The 17,088-nt window shown below is 39.3% G+C and overlaps 1 protein-coding gene across 1 annotated transcript in view; it reads right to left on the reverse strand.

Moving 5' to 3' along the window:
- Window positions 1-17,088, reverse strand: part of rpap2 (RNA polymerase II associated protein 2) — a 117,068-nt gene that overhangs the window by 63,126 nt on the left and 36,854 nt on the right. The window contains exon 10 of the mRNA XM_060829967.1: window positions 11,774-11,842. Coding sequence (XP_060685950.1) covers window positions 11,774-11,842 — 69 coding nt within the window. The remainder of the gene's footprint in view (window positions 1-11,773; window positions 11,843-17,088) is intronic.

Here is a 17,088-nt window from a genome sequence, read left to right on the forward strand (position 1 = left end):
CGCCTCAGTTAGGGTATATTTATTCCAATCTAGGTACCCTCTAGCTTATCTGAGGTAAATATTAAATTTCATTTAACTGTTGAAACTCTTTGAATATCAGTTTTCTTTGCTTTTTATTTGTCTTTGAGCATAGTATTTTTCTCTCACTTTTCTGTAATAATGATTTAACACGAGTTCAATTATTCTTCAAAGCTTAGACCTTACACCAACTAATTTTTAGGTTAGATTAGATTCCCTACAGTGTGGGAACAGGCCCTTCGACCCAACAAGTCCATACTGATCCTCCTAAGAGCAACCCACCCAGATGCATTCCCCTACACTTACCCCTGACTAACCCACCTAACACTATGGGTGATTTAGCAAGGCCACTTCATCTGACCTGCACATCTTTGGACTGTGGAGGAAACCGGAGCACCCGGAGGAAACCCACCCAGATACAGGGAAAATGTGCAAACTCCACACAGTTGCCCAAGGCGGGAATTGAATCTGGGTCCCTGGTGCTGCAAGACAGCAGTGCCGCCTGTTTAATTTCTAAGGAAACAATTTTTTTTTACCCTGCTCATAAAGGCCTCAGAAGTTGTTGCGGTCACTGCACCATTGGTATGTCCCAGTGATAGCAATTAGTCATGTTAATCTCATGGAAAATGCATGAGAATCTGCAATTTAACAAACAACAGTAACTGCTCGAATAAAGACAAGTGGTGCTGGAAATGCTCCGATCTAGCAATATCTATGGCGATAGGATGTTCATGTGTCAAGTCGCGTAGGACTCTCCTTCAGAAAAGACTTTTGAAGAAGTCATACACAACTTAAAATGTTAACTGTACCCTTTTCACCACAGATGCTGCAAGACCTACTGAACATTTCCAGCATGATCAGCTGGTATTCCAGACTTCCAACAGCCACAGTATTTCGCTTTACATTACATTAAATTCTGGTCTCTTGCCTGGCAATTTAAACAAAGAGAATAAAGAAAATTTACAGCCCAGAAACAGGCCCTTCAGCCCTCCAAGCCTGAGCCAATCCAAATCTACTGTCTAAAACTGTCACCCAATTCCTAAGCATCTATATCCCTCTGCTCCGCATCTACTCAGGCATCTGTCCAGACACATCTTAAATGAATCTACCATGCCTGCCTCTAACACCTCTGCTGGCAACGCATTCTAGACACCCACCACCCTCTTCGTAAAGTACTTGCCACGTGTATCCCCCTTGAACTTTTCTCCTCTCGCCTTGAAAGCGTGACCTCTCGTTATTGGATCCTTCACCCTGGGAAAAAGCTTATCGCTATCTACCCTGTCTATACCCTTCATGATTTGGAGATGCCGGTGTTGGACTGGGGTGTACAAAGTTAAAAATCACACAACACCAAGTTATAGTCCAACAGGTTTAATTGTGCTTCCAATTAAACCTGTTGGACTATAACCTGGTGTTGTGTGATTTTTAAACTTTGAAGTCTACAAAATAATGAAGGGTATACAATCAGGTCCCGCCTCAATCTCCTTTTTCCTAATGAAAACAATCCTAATCTACTCAACCTCTCTTCATAGCTAGCACCTTCCATACCAGGCAACATCCTCATAAACCTTCTCTGCACCCTCTTTAAAGCGTCCATATCCTTTTGGTAATGTGGCAACCAGAACTGTACACAGTATTCTAAATGCGGCTGAACCAATGTCTTGTACAGTTTTAAAATGACCTGCCAGCTCTTATACTCAATGCCACGTCCAATGAGGGTAAGCATACCATATTGCCTTCTTGACTACTCTATCCACCTGTGCAGCAACCTTCAGGGTACAATGGACCTGCACTGCCAGATCTCTCTGCCCATCAACTTTTCCCAAGGTTCTTCCATTCACTGTATAATTTGGTCTAGAATTAGACTTGCCAAAATGCATCACTTCACATTTGTCTGGATTGAACTCTATCTGCCATTTCTTCGCCCAACTCTCCAGTATTCTTGGACAGTCCCTTACGCTTCCTGCTATTCGACGAACCTTAGTGTCATCTGCAAACTTGCTGATCATACTAACAGTGCCCTCTTCCAGATCATTTATGTATATTACAAACAACAATGGCCCCAATACTGACCCCTGTGGGACACCACTGGTCACCTTTCTCTATTTTGAGAAACTCCCTTCAACTACTACTCTCTGTCTCCTGTTGCTCAATCAGTTCCTTATCCACCTAGCTAGAACACCCTGTACACTATGTGACCTCATTTTCTCTATTAGTTTACCATGGGAAACCTTATCAAATGCCTTACTTAAGTCCATGTACATGACATCAACAGCCCTTCCTTCATCTATCAACTTGGTCACTTCCTCAAAAGAACTCTATTAAGTTAGTAAGGCATGATCTCCCCTGCACAAAACCATGTTGCCTATCACTGATAAGCCCATTCTTTTCTAAAATACAAATAGATATTATCCCTCGGTACCTTCTCCAGCAACTTTCCCACCACTGACATCAGGCTCACTGGTCTAATTACCCAGAATATCCCTACTACCCTTCTTGTACAGGGGTTCAATATGAGCAACCTTCCAGTCCTCTGGCACCTCACCTGTGTTTAAGGATGCCACAAAGATATCTGTTAGGGCCCAGCTATTTCCCCTCTCGCTTCCCTCAGCAACCTGGAATAGATCCCATCTGGTCTTGAGGATTTGTCCACCTTAATAACCTCTAGCATACCCAACACATCATCCCTACTTATGTCAACGTGATCCAGACTAATCAAACTTCTAGTAAAAAAAATCTTCTATCCAATCTCAACATTCATCATGTTCCTCTCCTCAGTGAGCACTGATGCAAAGTGATCATTCAGAATCTCACCCATTCTCTCAGGTTGACACACAGCATTCCTTCATTAACCTTTAATGAACCAATCCTTTCTCTAGTTACCTGCTTGCTTCATATAAGAATAAAATGCTTGAGGATTCTCCTTAATTCTGCTCACTAAAGCTATTGCATGACTCCTTTTAGCCCGCTTGATTCCTCATTTAAGACTGGTCCTACTCTTCTGATATTCCTCCAGGGCCCAATCTGTTGTTAGCTGCCTGGACCCTACATACGCTTGCCTTTTCTTCTTGGCTAGTTGTACTATTTCTCCTGTCTTCCACAGTTCACGAATCTCGCCTTTCCTATCCTTTGCCTTCAATGGGACATGCCTATCTTTGAAAGCCTCCCACATACCAAATGTGAGCTTCCCTTCAAATAGTTGTGTCCAATCCACATTCCCCAACTCCTGCCTAATTTTGACAAAATTGGCCTTGGCCTAATTTAATACTCTTCCCTTAGGACCACTCTCATCTTTGTCTACAAGTACTCTAAAACTTACAGAACTGTAGTCACTGTTCCCAAAGAAATCCCCCACTGCAACGTCTACCACCTACCATATGGCCCCTTCCCTAGTCAGACTATTGACATACTGCTCTAGAAAAAAAAAACTTTCCTGGACAATACTTGCAAGTTCTACTCCATCCAGACCTCTGATGCTAAGTGTATCCCAATCAATGTTGGGAAAATTAAAATCTCCCGTCACCACTACCCTATTGCCTCTCATCTTTCCATAATCTGTTTACCTATTCTTCTACCTTATGCTCACTGTTGCGAGACCTGTAATACAGCCCCAACAATGTAACTCCACCCTTATTTCTCAGCTCCATCCATAATGCCTCACTACTCAAGCTCTCCAGAATGTCCTTCTTTAGCACAGACGTGATATCATCCCTGACCAATGCAACTCCACCCCCCTTTTACTTCCCTCCCTGTCCTGTCTGAAGCATCTATTCCCTGGAACATTTAGTTGCCAATCATCATGCCTTTCCTTCAACCAAGTCTCTGTGATTGCAATAATGTCATACTCCTAGGCACCAATCCAAGCCCTAAGTTCATCTGCCTTACACACTATATTCCTTGCATTAAAGTAGAAGCACTTCAGGCCAGTTATTTTGTGTTCTTCTGCTCTCTGCCTACTCTTCCCTTTACTAATGCTATCTTCATGATTTTTACAGTCTCCAGTTTTCACTTCGCTGTCTACTGGTCTTCTCCTCTGGTTCCCAGCCCCCTGCCACATTAGTTTAAAACCTCTCCAATAGCAGTCGCAAAAACTCCCCCAAGGGCATTGGTTCCAGTCTGGTTCAGCTGTGGACCATCCATTTTGTAATAGTCCCACCTTCCCCAGAACTGGTCCCAAAGTCCAACAAAACTGAACCCATCCCTCCTACACCATCCCTCACACCATGTGTTCATCCTGCCTATTTTTTCATTTTTACACTGGCTAGCTTGAGGCACTGGTAATAATCCCAAGATCACTACCTTTGAGGTCCTCCTCTTTAACATACAAGGCCAACTTAGGCCAAGGCCACACAAATAACAATGACTTAATGATCAGATTGTGTTTTTTCTGTGACGTTGGTTAAGAGATAAATATTGGCAACAGCACAACTTTTCCTTGAGTCAATACAGTTAGCCATTAGATTTGCCGGAGAGCTTTGATGGCCTAGTTAGTATTTCATCCAAAACATAGCAACTCCAATGCATAGCATTGTCAGTACCACATGCACGGAGGTATTAGCTTATGTCTTAATCCTGAGTCAGAGGCGAATAGAATACCAAATGAGGAAAGGTCAACATTCATTACACTACATCTCCTGTTCCATGTTCTCACTCCCGTTTCTTCATTGATTGGAGTATCACCAGAACTAGTAATGTTCATGCCATATCAACAGTCTCTCCCCTGCTTCCAAACCAAACTTGCTTCTCCACAATGAGAAAGGAAGAAAAGTTTAAAAAAAAGTCAAATCCATTAATTCTCTCTAAATTACTTGAACTAAAGTTTAAACTTGAATGGTTCCTATTAATAATTAAATAACTATAGAGTGAGCAAGAGAGAAATATTGCAAGAACTATATGATAAAGACTCTGAAATAGAGGTACGCCATTTAGACCTCCGATGAGGAGAAATTTATTATCCTATGAAGATGGTGATCTTTGGAATCCTAGGAGGACTGTAGAGGCTCAATAAGTATATTCTGGATATTACACATACTAAGGGAAATGGATGGGGATTGTGAAGGAAAATGGTGATTAAGTAAATGATCGGCCATGATTGAGTATAATGGCACAATACGCTTGATATACTCACTGGTCTACTCCTGTTCCCATTTCCTGTATTCCTACACAATGATAAAAATCAGCTTATAGTAACAACTACTTGCATTATTAGAAGTACCCTTAAAGTGGGAAGTGTCCCAGGTGCTTCACAGGAATATCATACAAAAATGACTCCATATTACATCTGAAGATATTAGAACCAGAATGGGGACCAACAGCTTGGTCAACCTAATTAGTGTGGAGGAGGAGTAGATGGGTTTAAGATTTAAGCCTAACACCTGAAGTTAATTTGCCAATGCTGAGGTAACAGTAACTCCACTTTTGCTCTCATACTCACTCCACATAAAATGCAAGTTTTATGCATTAACAGTTTTATCAATTTGGCCTGACATCACAAAAGACTGCTCTATAAGAACTTGCATGTTTACATGATCTGGCATCAGAACTGTTTCTGAAGGGTCTCTGAGCCCAAAATATTAGCTCTGTTTTCTCTCCACAGAAGCTGCCACATTTGCTGAGTTTTTGCAGCCGTATTTGATTTTGTACCTAATCTACTAAAGTTTGATCAGTCGTATTCAACATTTGAAAAAATCTAGAATAAATTGCAACTTCAACCTGCTTCAGTCCTAGTTTGGCTAAATCATTAGTTATGAAGATTTAAATGCTTTTAAATATTCCTGTTGCTATTTCTAGAGGCTAATTCCTGTACCTACCACTCCACATCAATCCCAACTGTTGTCTCCTGCACCCTCTGCTCCACCAACAAACTTGAGAAATTTCTGCTGACAAGTAAAAAACCCTGCCTGTTCTGATATGTGACCAGGTCTGCTGCAATTGCACTTACATTAGAAATGTAGGAAAATGTGGAACAAGTTATTAATGAAAACTGGTGGGCAAAATTTACAGTGACAGATATTGATCTCATCATTCCAGAAAAACTTGGGTCAATGCATCAGATGATCTGCTCCTGTACACAAAAAGAACACAGCTCCTATAATATTGAAGATAAATACTTCATGTTTGAGAACAAAAGTTATATTTAAGTCTTCTTTAATTAAATTATACAAGTTTAATTTTGCATGTTTTACTTAAAATAATGTAAATGAAAAACATCCTGGAACCGAGACCATTAGGAATCTATCCTGAAGCTGTGAAAGTTAGTTAAACACAGCCCCTTGTGTACGTCTCCGAATAGCAGAGTTAACTGAAACGACTGATGGCTTTTGTATTGCTATTCACATCAGCTGAAGTATGTTTAAACTGTATATCCCAAAGCTAACACACTATTCCCAGTGTAGCAAACCACGCTTAAGCTTTTAGGTGAAAATCTTGGAGGATTAAATCTAAGCTCCGTAGCAAAATGGACCACAATTCAGTGCCATCAGCCAAGACATTTTTTCCAACTCAAGCACTGAAAGCTTTCCATTAGCTTTGACCCAGCGATAAAGAATCAGTAATGCTGAACAACTAAAAGAGAAACAAGTGCCTGTTTTATACCACTGTCATATTTGTATATAGTTATCTGGATCGTTTGGTATCATTTAGTGTACATTCAAAAAGGACTCTGAAGTGTAAACTACACTGATCAAGTTAACTAAGAATTAAATCAGCATTACAGGCAAGTTCGAAGCTAAAGTTTGTAGACCTAGGTTAGTAACATTCATTATAAATACAATTTTAAAACTGTAAGGTACAGGAAACTGCATATTTTAGAAGTTGTAACTTTCATGATGAATTTATAAAATATTTCCTAACCAGTCATGGCTAAAATCCAACCAGTGTTACCAAACTACCAGCTGCTTTAAAAAAAATCTATACAAATGTATAAGGGCATTCGACTCCAAGATATAGGAAAATTCTGCTGTTAATTTACAATAAAAGGTTACCTCTAAATCCTGAGAGATTTATGGCAGGAAAATTTCTAAAAAATTCATAAAATCTGTTTCACAGATTAACCATTCACCCATATGAGTAAGTCGTCAAAGAGACAAAAGATTTGTTCTTACAGTTTATTAAAAATTTATAACAAAGCATTCAAGTAAAGTTACTTTCTGTGTTCTGATTTAATGAAACATTTGAGCATAAGCTGACTTTATGATGCGGTTACAAGACTCACTGAAGCCTTCCTTAATACTTGTCTGCGTACACTTCCTTGGGATAGTAAAGCTGAAACACTGTCAGATTGAAGCAATATCACGTTAAAGAAATGCAATGCTGAGGATTCCGCAAAGTTAGCCTGTGGCATATTTTGACCTGCAAATTTTTAATAAGTTCTTCATTGCCCTAGAGGTTCCACTGAGCTAACGGCTGAAGGAGAAGTACTGTATAGCTTGTAATAAGATTTTTAAAACATTGCAATTGAATTTGAAAAATGTAACTAGGACTGTTCTGAAGAGGCATCAGACTGGAAACATTAATTATGCTTTCTCCCCACAGATGCTGCCAGATCAGAGCTTTGCCAGTAGTTTCTGTTTTTGTTAATTTGGCCTGTTGGTAGCTTTAGCGCTGAAGGAAAATTTTAAAAGAAATAATGCATCTCACTTGTTTCCATCTTGATCCCTCAATTAAAATTTCAGCTCACTTTAACCTCTCCTTTAGCTAAAAGTCTCCAGTCCTGCCAACATTTGCATAAAATTCCTGTGACCTTTCCAGCATTCTTCCTGTTTTGCAGCGAGTAGAATAGCTCAACACTCTAGTCGTGGTCTAACAAGTGTTGTATATAGTTTGGGCACAATTACCCTGCTTTACATTCTACGTCTTGGCTATAAAATTTCTTGCATTTTGTTTGAACTGTTTCATGGAACTTTGGTCTCCAAAGTTAATTCTGTACCTTTATACTTCTCACAATTTATAGAATACTCTCTTGTCTTGCTTGCCCTTTCCAAATCCATTTTCTTATTCTTCTTTCGACTGAATTCTATTTATCACTTTCCAACCTATCTTCCCACAGGGTACAGTTTTCTTGCTCACCTTCAACCACACAAGCCAAAACTTTGAATCAATTGCAAAAGTCATAATCATCTTCCCCAAACTTAAAGTCGAAATTGTTGACCCACCACAAAAAAAAGCAAGGTGACATACTGTTTATCACGTTTTCCACTTTCAGTAATGAAACAAATTAGAGGAAACCTTCAAGCCATCAATAATATCCTTACTGGCATAAAATTCACAGAAGAGGAGGAAAACATCAAACTGTCATTCTTAGATGTCACAGTAGAGCGAACAGCCAATGGGGAACTTCAAACCAGCGTCTACAGGAAAACACCACATACAAACCAAATACTGAACTACAAGAAGCAATCATCCCAACACGCAAAAACAAAGCTGCGATAGAACATTACTTCAATGAGTCATCACACACTGCAGCACAGAGGAACTACAAAGAGCAAAGGAAAATCACCTGTACAGTGTATTCAAAAAGAATGGGTACCCAATGAACATAGTCTGATTTCTCAGCAGCAAAACACAAACAAGCAGACAATATGTATCCAGAAACCCTAGCTACTCTCCCCTACAAAAAGATATCTCAAATGACTGCCAGACCACTCAAATCTCATGGCATTGTGGTAGCCCACACAAACTCACCACACTAAAACAGCAGCTAATGAACTTGAAAGACCCAATACAGACAAGCAAAATGAATATAATTTATAAAATACCTTTGAAGAACTGTAACAAACACTACATTGCACAAACAGGTATAAAACTAGCCATAAAAAGAGATGACCCACTCTCACTAGTATCCTTACATCCATTCTAGGAAAAGCCAAACAGAGACATGCATGAGAATTCCTAGAAGCATGACATTCCAAACGGAACTCTATCAACAAACACCGACTTGGACATCATTTACCACCCTCCGAAAAAATAACAGGAAATAACATCACAAGAAATGACATCACCAACCCAAGGAAACCTAAACACAAATAGAAATGGATCACTAACACTAGTGCTTCACCAGAGGCTCATTGGTGTTACCTAGATTATTTAGATTATTTACAGTGTGGAAACAGGCCCTTCGGCCCAACAAGTCCACACCGACCCACCGAAGCGCAACCCACCCATACCCCTACATTTACCCCTTACCTAACACTACGGGCAATTTAGCATGGCCAATTCACCTGACCCGCACATCTTTGGACTGTGGGAGGAAACCGGAGCACCCGGAGGAAACCCACGCAGACACGGGGAGAACGTGCAAACTCCACACAGTCAGTCGCCTGAGTCGGGAATTGAACCCGGGTCTCAGGCGCTGTGAGGCAGCAGTGCTAACCACTGTGCCACCGTGCCACCTAGTATGGTGATAAAATGCCTGAAAAGGAACTTTCCAGCTCAGCGAGCAATCTTAGATCCAGAACCTCAACCTGAACTACTAATCTTTTCAAAACTGACTAAATCATCAAATAGATGGATCTCACTGTCTGAGCCAGTTTTATTGCTCAGTCCTAGTTGCCCTGGAGGAGATAGGCGGTGCTTACCCGGGTCTCAGGCGCTGTGAGGCAGCAGTGCTAACCACTGTGCCACTGTGCCACCTAGTATGGTGATAAAATGCCTGAAAAGGAACTTTCCAGCTCAGCGAGCAAGCTTAGATCCAGAACCTCAACCTGAACTACTAATCTTTTCAAAACTGACTAAATCATCAAATAGATGGATCTCACTGTCTGAGCCAGTTTTATTGCTCAGTCCTAGTTGCCCTGGAGGAGATAGGCGGTGCTGAGCTGCTTTTTTGACTTGCTACTTTCAGTTTTGTATAGATAAACAAATTGGGACTACAATGGGAGTTCAGGATTTTAACCCAGGAACACAAACAGTAGCAATATATTTCCATGTCACAATTGAGTGGCTGGAGGAAACCTTGCAGCTGGCAATTTTTCCATATATCCTCTGTCCTTGCCCTTCGGGATGGCTGTGGATTTGATAGGTGCTGTCCAAGGAGTTTCTACAGTGCACCTTGCAAATTACACACTGTTGCTACTGAGTGGTGAAGAGACTGAATGGCACCTCATCCACAAACAATCAAGCAGCCACTTTGTCCTGAATGGTCTCAAGCTCAAGTGTTTTTGGAGCTGCACCCATCCAGGCAAGAGAAGAGTATTCCGACACATTCCTGACATGCCTTACAGATGATGGACAGGCTTTGAAGACTCCGGAGGCATGTTACTTGCTACAGGTCACCCGGTCTTATAGCCACAATATTGAGTTAGACGTCATCTACCACCCCCTGAGAAAAAGAGCAGGAAGTGACTTCACCACAGGAAATGACAGCCACAGGAAATAAAAATCACCAACCCAAAGAAACCCAAATCATATAAATAGAAAGCAGGAATTATCAGCAGTGCTTCACCTGAGGCCCACTGAAGATGTTACGTAGTGGGGTGACAAAACGCCTGGAAATGAACCCTCCAGCTCAGGAGCAAATATATATCCAGAGCCACAATATTTATATGGCTAGTCCTATTCAGTTTCTAGTCAATGACAATCCAGGATGTTGATAGCATGGTTTCAGTGATTGTAATGACCACCAAATATCATGGGTTTGTCACTTGTGTTCCCGGAATGTTGCTTGCCACTTGCTGGTCCAAAAGGGATTATCATCTAGGTCTTGCCACCTTTGGACATTAGTAATTGAAAAGTCACAAGTCAGACTGAACATTGCGCAATCAGAAAACACCACTTATTCTGGCCTTATAGTGGAAGGAACATCATTGTGAAGCATCTGAAGGCAGTTGAACCTAGGTCACTACCTTAAAGAACTTCTGCACAGATGACCTGAACGTTAATAACTGACCACAACCTTTGTGCCAGGTATGAGTATAACTAGCAGAGTGTTTCCCTCCTGATTTCCATTGACTCCAGTTTTTCTAGGGTTCCTTCATACCAAACTCAGTCCAATGCAGCCTTGATGTCAAGGGCAGTCACCTTTACCTTACCTTACCTCACCTCCTTTCTGCTTTGCTTCAGAAACTATCACCAACAATTTGCCATCAACAAATTTGGGCTGGTTTGCAAATATTTGATCTCCCCTTCCTCCCTTTTTAAAAGGATGATAAAAAAATTAGCAGTCTCTCTAGCAAGAGAAAAATCATAAAATTATGAACAACAGTTTACTTGTTTCTTTCCTTATTTCTGAGCAGCTGGGATACATTTCATTTGTAAGTTTTATCCACTTTCAAAAATGTTAAACCCGTTAACATTTCCCCTCATACTAGATTATCCCACTCTATTGACGTTAACTACATTATTTACATTACTTCAGTCTTCTCAGAGGAGGGGGGTAAAGTATTAATTAGAATCATGCCTGTGTGTTCTGCCTCCACACAGAATAAGTAATTTGGAGGGTGGGAGAGCATGGTATATACAGACTAGTAATGATCATAAAGAAATGGTATATCAATGTCCACATTTTCCCAACCACATCCCTCAACATGCCATTTCTTCTAAATTCTTATCATATTGAGATCAAGAGTCATATCTCTTTCCGAGGATGTCATAACACAGTTATCTCCTTCTATGTCCTTAATTGTTGAGTGTTCTGGCTTTTTAACAAATGTTTGGACTGCAGTAATTGTGGCCTCTTGATTTAACAAATTCTCATTTATCCATTTCAAAAACCTTTTGCTTTAACTTCTGAACAAAAATGAACTTTATTAATACTTACACTGAAAGTATCACGACTGCAATTAAAGTCCATTCTGGAATTTTGTGAATGATATTGGTGTTAGTTAGCCTGAAAAACATAATGTGAGGGAACAATCAGATAAAAGAGGTAAAGTTAAAAGTAGGGTGAGGCAGAGACATAGTGGCTCATAGCTATTTTGTTGATACTTAACCATCGTCTGAATGGCCTACAAACCACTCAATTTGGGGCAATTAGACACAGGAACAAATGTTGGCCTTAATAGTGACAAGTATACACAATGAAAAAGTAAATTGAAAAGTTGCCACACACCCTTCTTTTTACCTTCCTTTGTTCCTTCGTTCTTCATCTCATGATTTTTTCACTCCACAATACCTGGTCCAGAATTGGAAAGTGTATCTTTTTCTGGTCAGGTAACTTGTCCCTTGCCTATACTGTCCATTAACTAGCTACAATGCAAATGGACAAGGGCACCTCTGGCTAGACTTTGTTTTTAACCTTTTTCAGTGTAGTAAGGAAGAGATGTAGACAGTACATTGTGGAACAATGGATTATCATTGATGACTTATTGAATGCTACCAAAACAGTGCATCAACACTATTTATTACTTTTTTAAGGTTTTGTGATTTATACATGAAAGAAGTGAAATTATCACTGTATTCTAACAGATAAAAGGCTTAACAGACAATCAATTTTTCAATGTGTAATTTCAGTTACATCACATTGCAAATTTTTGCTATAAATTCTGTCTTACGATCGAGCCCTCCACTATCACCCGATGAAGGAGCGTCGCTCCGAAAGCTAGTGTGCTTCCAATTAAACCTGTTGGACTATAACCTGATGTTGTGTGATTTTTAAACTTAATCTAAACTATGTTTGTATGAAATTAAAAGCTAAATAGAATCACTTGAAGCATACAAAAGCAAGATTTGTTAAAAGGATACCTTATTGACCAAGAGTTTTCCCTTCAGTAGATACAAGTTACTTGTGCTGAGTTCCATTCTTAAGCCTTCACACAGTGAAATTTAATATTACTGGATTACTAAAAGGGACAACTAATGAGTAGCTTACTCTAAAAATATCAAACTACTGATTGTGAAGCTTGAGTATAATACTAACATTTACATTCAAACCATAATTCACATTTTAACTGGAGAACTAGAAATACTATCCTTTTCAGAATTTTATACAAACATGATTTTTCTCTACCCCACCATCTTTAGCAAACCCACTGATCATATTCTATGTCGACGGATACAACGAGAAGCCAAGAATTACATGTGCAGCACATACATGAAAATCTTTGAATCTTTCCAAATATTCACACAAATTTCTTGCAACCCAACATCTAAGTGTCACTTTTTTAGCTTCACAGATAAACACTCAGCCATACCAAAAACTGACACTATACACAATCCCTGCTTTATGTTCCTGCCCAGCTTTTGGCTCTAAGTAGACACCTCTGTATTTTACTGTAGTTTAAAAGCGGCTCAACAGACAACTATCAACCCTCCAGTTCTCTCAACCAGATACAAAATGTTGCTGACAACTTGCTTTAGACAAAAAAAGTCTTCATCAACTCAGCACTGGGCTAGGTTCATTCCACACAACCAATAGGCATCTATCATTAATAATTAAAAGATAGATAGATAAAGACAGGAAAATGAGTAAAAGGGGTGTGCTTAGGGAAATAATCGATTCCTGTTCTTTGACCTTTTACATTCTCTCTAGAAGGACCAGAACCTGTTGTACCTGTCTAGATTTGAGAGACAGTCTTATTGCTCATTTTCAGCTACATGTTGATGGGGAAATTCAGATAGGTGCATTAAGCTCTACACTAGCTCATTGTGGGATTGTGGAAACTACCAGTAGGTGATCCACATCCATTACCATCACTCCTAGTGCAACTGGCAAGCAGTTGTGTGGCATATTCTGTCATTGCCTCTGGGCCAGAAATTCCACTATAGAACTTGATAGGCACATTCATAACATGGCCAAAGAGGTTTATTATAAGCCATAAATTATGCTTAATGGCAGGCAATAAGAGTTGGCAGTTTTGTGGTAAGCCATATTGCACAAGGCAATGGCAAATCACTGCAGTGGGCAATAGCAAGCCATCAAGCAAGATCATGGACAAATCCAATTAAATCCATGGATATCCATGTCCTCTTATGCATTGGTATCTGAAGTAGGAAGATGAATGAAGCTGTAAAATAAGACACCTGCAAAAAACATATCCCTCTAAGCTGTATGAATTTGGCTTATTCCAACTGCAAAAATTAATCTGTATTAACAGCACTTGCCTTTCCCAAATTAGCACATTTTATAACACTTTTTTTGGCTTTGCAGATACAATATTACTAAATAATTATAATACTAACTTCTAAAGCACCTACTTTTCACTCTAAATCAAGTGGATGCAGTATCCCTTTAAGAATTTCATAATTGTGATGGAAAGTGTCTGATTTATATCAGTATCATTTATGGAGTACAGATTTTAAAACAGTGGCATTTTGGAGGTGGTTGCTTTCTGAAAAGGTTAAAAAAACAGCCCTCCTAAACAAGTGATCTAATCCAGTGTGCATCAATTATCCTGGAATATGAATTGGAAATTGTTTTTACTTTGGTGGTGACAGATGGAGTAATCATTGATGCCCATTACCTTGTTTTCAAGATAATCAAGGATTGATTTTAACTCCAGGAATATAGACACAAAGTTTTAGGGTAATTTTGGAGACCTGACTGAGGTCCTGAGTAAGTGTGGCTTTTTTTCCCAGAAAGGAGTATAGAACAGTTTACAGAATGCAATTATCACAGTACAAAAGTTTAATTTGTGAAACTTAAACCAGGAGTGTTTGGTTTTATATTGGCAAGTTATTAAAAGCTGAGAGCGCCTAATTTCTCAGTTTTGAGAGTACTAATGCAAGACAGGAAATAACACAGAAGAATCAGTTAATTAAAACTTTGACATTTGATATGGAGGTGTAATTTCTTCAGATTTGAATTTCTGTAACAGTGTCAGAAAAGGAATATGACTTTGCTTTCCTGCATTTTATTATACCTTTCAATCTGGGTTCTATATTTAGATAGCATAATTTGTTTAATTTTTCTTTTGTTCTGTTCTCCTGTTCTTTTGTTTAAGAAAAAATGACTACATTGCAGCAAAAAACCAGCACATTAACAGTTTTTTTAAAAAAAATTCAATCAAGTCAGATTTCATTCTGTGATCCAATTTGTCCAGTACCAGCTAGGATCATAAAATAACATGCATATGCTCCAAGACTCATCCTCACTTGTATCTATCTTGTCTTATTCCATGACCTCAGGAGCAACAATGAGTGTGCAAGAATAGCAAATTCAGTATGAACATAATAAAAGTGTTAAAATCTCTGATTTGGGTCACACTTGAATTTGACACTACTTCCATGACATCAGGTGTTTTTGCCTGAAATCTAATTCAAAAGTGAGTAGTTGGTCCTAAGCTTAGGTTGAGGCTCCACTGGCAAACAAACATCAAGCCAAATGGATGATGGAATCATTGTGACAGGCTGTTCAAATGTAACATCCTTGCTAATCTGCTGTGAAATACAATGGAAAAATGACAGGCTAAATTCACTTGGGGAACTTGCAAAATACCAGTGAAAGCATCTTTATTCCTGTGCTCTACAAGGATCCACTATCAATCAAAGCATTAGGAAGCTTCATTGTCCTATATAAACTAGGGGATGCAGTTATCTATTTAAATTAATTGGAACTTAACTCCCAGGATATTGCTATCAAGAAGTAGTTTACAAATCAAATGGTGTGAGGAGTTGGTTGACTTGTTCAAGTACATTCATATAGATCTCTTGGTGCATTAATATCACCAGGCTGTTCAATGACTATGCAGTCAAGCTTCTCCAAATAAAAACCTTTTGCTCAGTCACCAGTCCCAGAGCAACCACCTGTCATTGTGCAATCATCTTCTTGTAACTATATAAAAAAGGGCTAAAAGCATACAACCTCTAGGTGTGGCACATTTATATATGCAGGAGCAAACAAAGGTCAATCACTTTTAAAACAAGCTGTACCTCAGGGCCAGATTCTCAGATGAACAAAGCTTTCAGTGCAGGCACAAGTACAATATCACCAGTAACAGTGGTCCATTAATTCCAGACTTCAGTTATGGTTAACTGTAATAGCACTAATGTTGTCACCTGAAAGAACAGCCAATGTTTCTGCAGGAAAAGTGAAGGCCATCAAGAAAAACCATTATTTGAGATGATGGTAGCATGAACGATTTGTACTGAGAAGGACACAACAAAATTGCTTTAACTATCATTTCAACTGTCAGGTTAAGCTGTTTGCACATAGTGAGAAACTTCAATCTAAATTTGCTTTCGTTACCTTAAAAGCATTTTATGAAAAGTAAACTCATGGTGTTAAGCATCATAAAATGCCAAGAAAATTTCCCACTCTTCAGAAACAGAAAACTCATGATACTGACTTGAGCAGTCTTATCAGCTGGAATCATAATACAACACACATGCTTCTGGAAGTCTTCCTCTCCTTTACTGAACTGGTCAGAAGACCACTCAGTACTTTATGACTAATTCCAGTTCTTTGAAAGAGATAGCTAGCTGAGTGCTATTCCCTTGCTCTCATTCATAACAAAATTTTTTGCCTTAAAAGTATTTATTGAATGTCTTTTAGTCACCCAACTTCATTTCATCACCACGTTTCTTGGTCCCTTCTTGGTTCTCTTATTCAACCTAGTACTTTTCCAACGTCCAGTACTAGATGAGCTGAAATTTCCATCAACTAATTATTGGGAACACCACATCATCAACACCTGTGATAACTTTTGCTCCCAAGCCACCAATTCCATCCCTTGCCCTTGCTCTGTGGCCCAGCCTAAGTGTTCACAACTTTAGTGTCATAACAAGCTTCCAATGATTTATTCATGCCATCATTAAGACGACTTTCTTGCAGTTTTCTAACATTGACCTCAGGCTGGGATGAAGTTGGGCATTGGCCTGAGCTGAAACATGCATCCATCCTTTGTAATCTTGAGACTTTATTATTTCAATGCTCTATGACCCTAGAGATTTCATAGCCTTCAGCTGATTTGAACATCTGCTGCCTGAGCCACACCAAGTTAACATTACACCCTCGTGCTCACTAACCCATTTAAGTGAAGTTTGATTTTAAAATTGTCGGGCTGGTTTACAAAACCTTTCATGCTTCACTAAATTTGAAACTTTAAACACAGTATTTTGATTGAACTTTGCTATGAACATGAGAATCAGGAGGAGTTGTCTCCCATGGCCTGCTCCGCTATTCAATAAGATCATGGC

Source organism: Hemiscyllium ocellatum, chromosome 9 (genome assembly GCF_020745735.1).
Source record: "Hemiscyllium ocellatum isolate sHemOce1 chromosome 9, sHemOce1.pat.X.cur, whole genome shotgun sequence".
Classification (NCBI taxonomy): Eukaryota; Metazoa; Chordata; class Chondrichthyes; order Orectolobiformes; family Hemiscylliidae; genus Hemiscyllium; species Hemiscyllium ocellatum.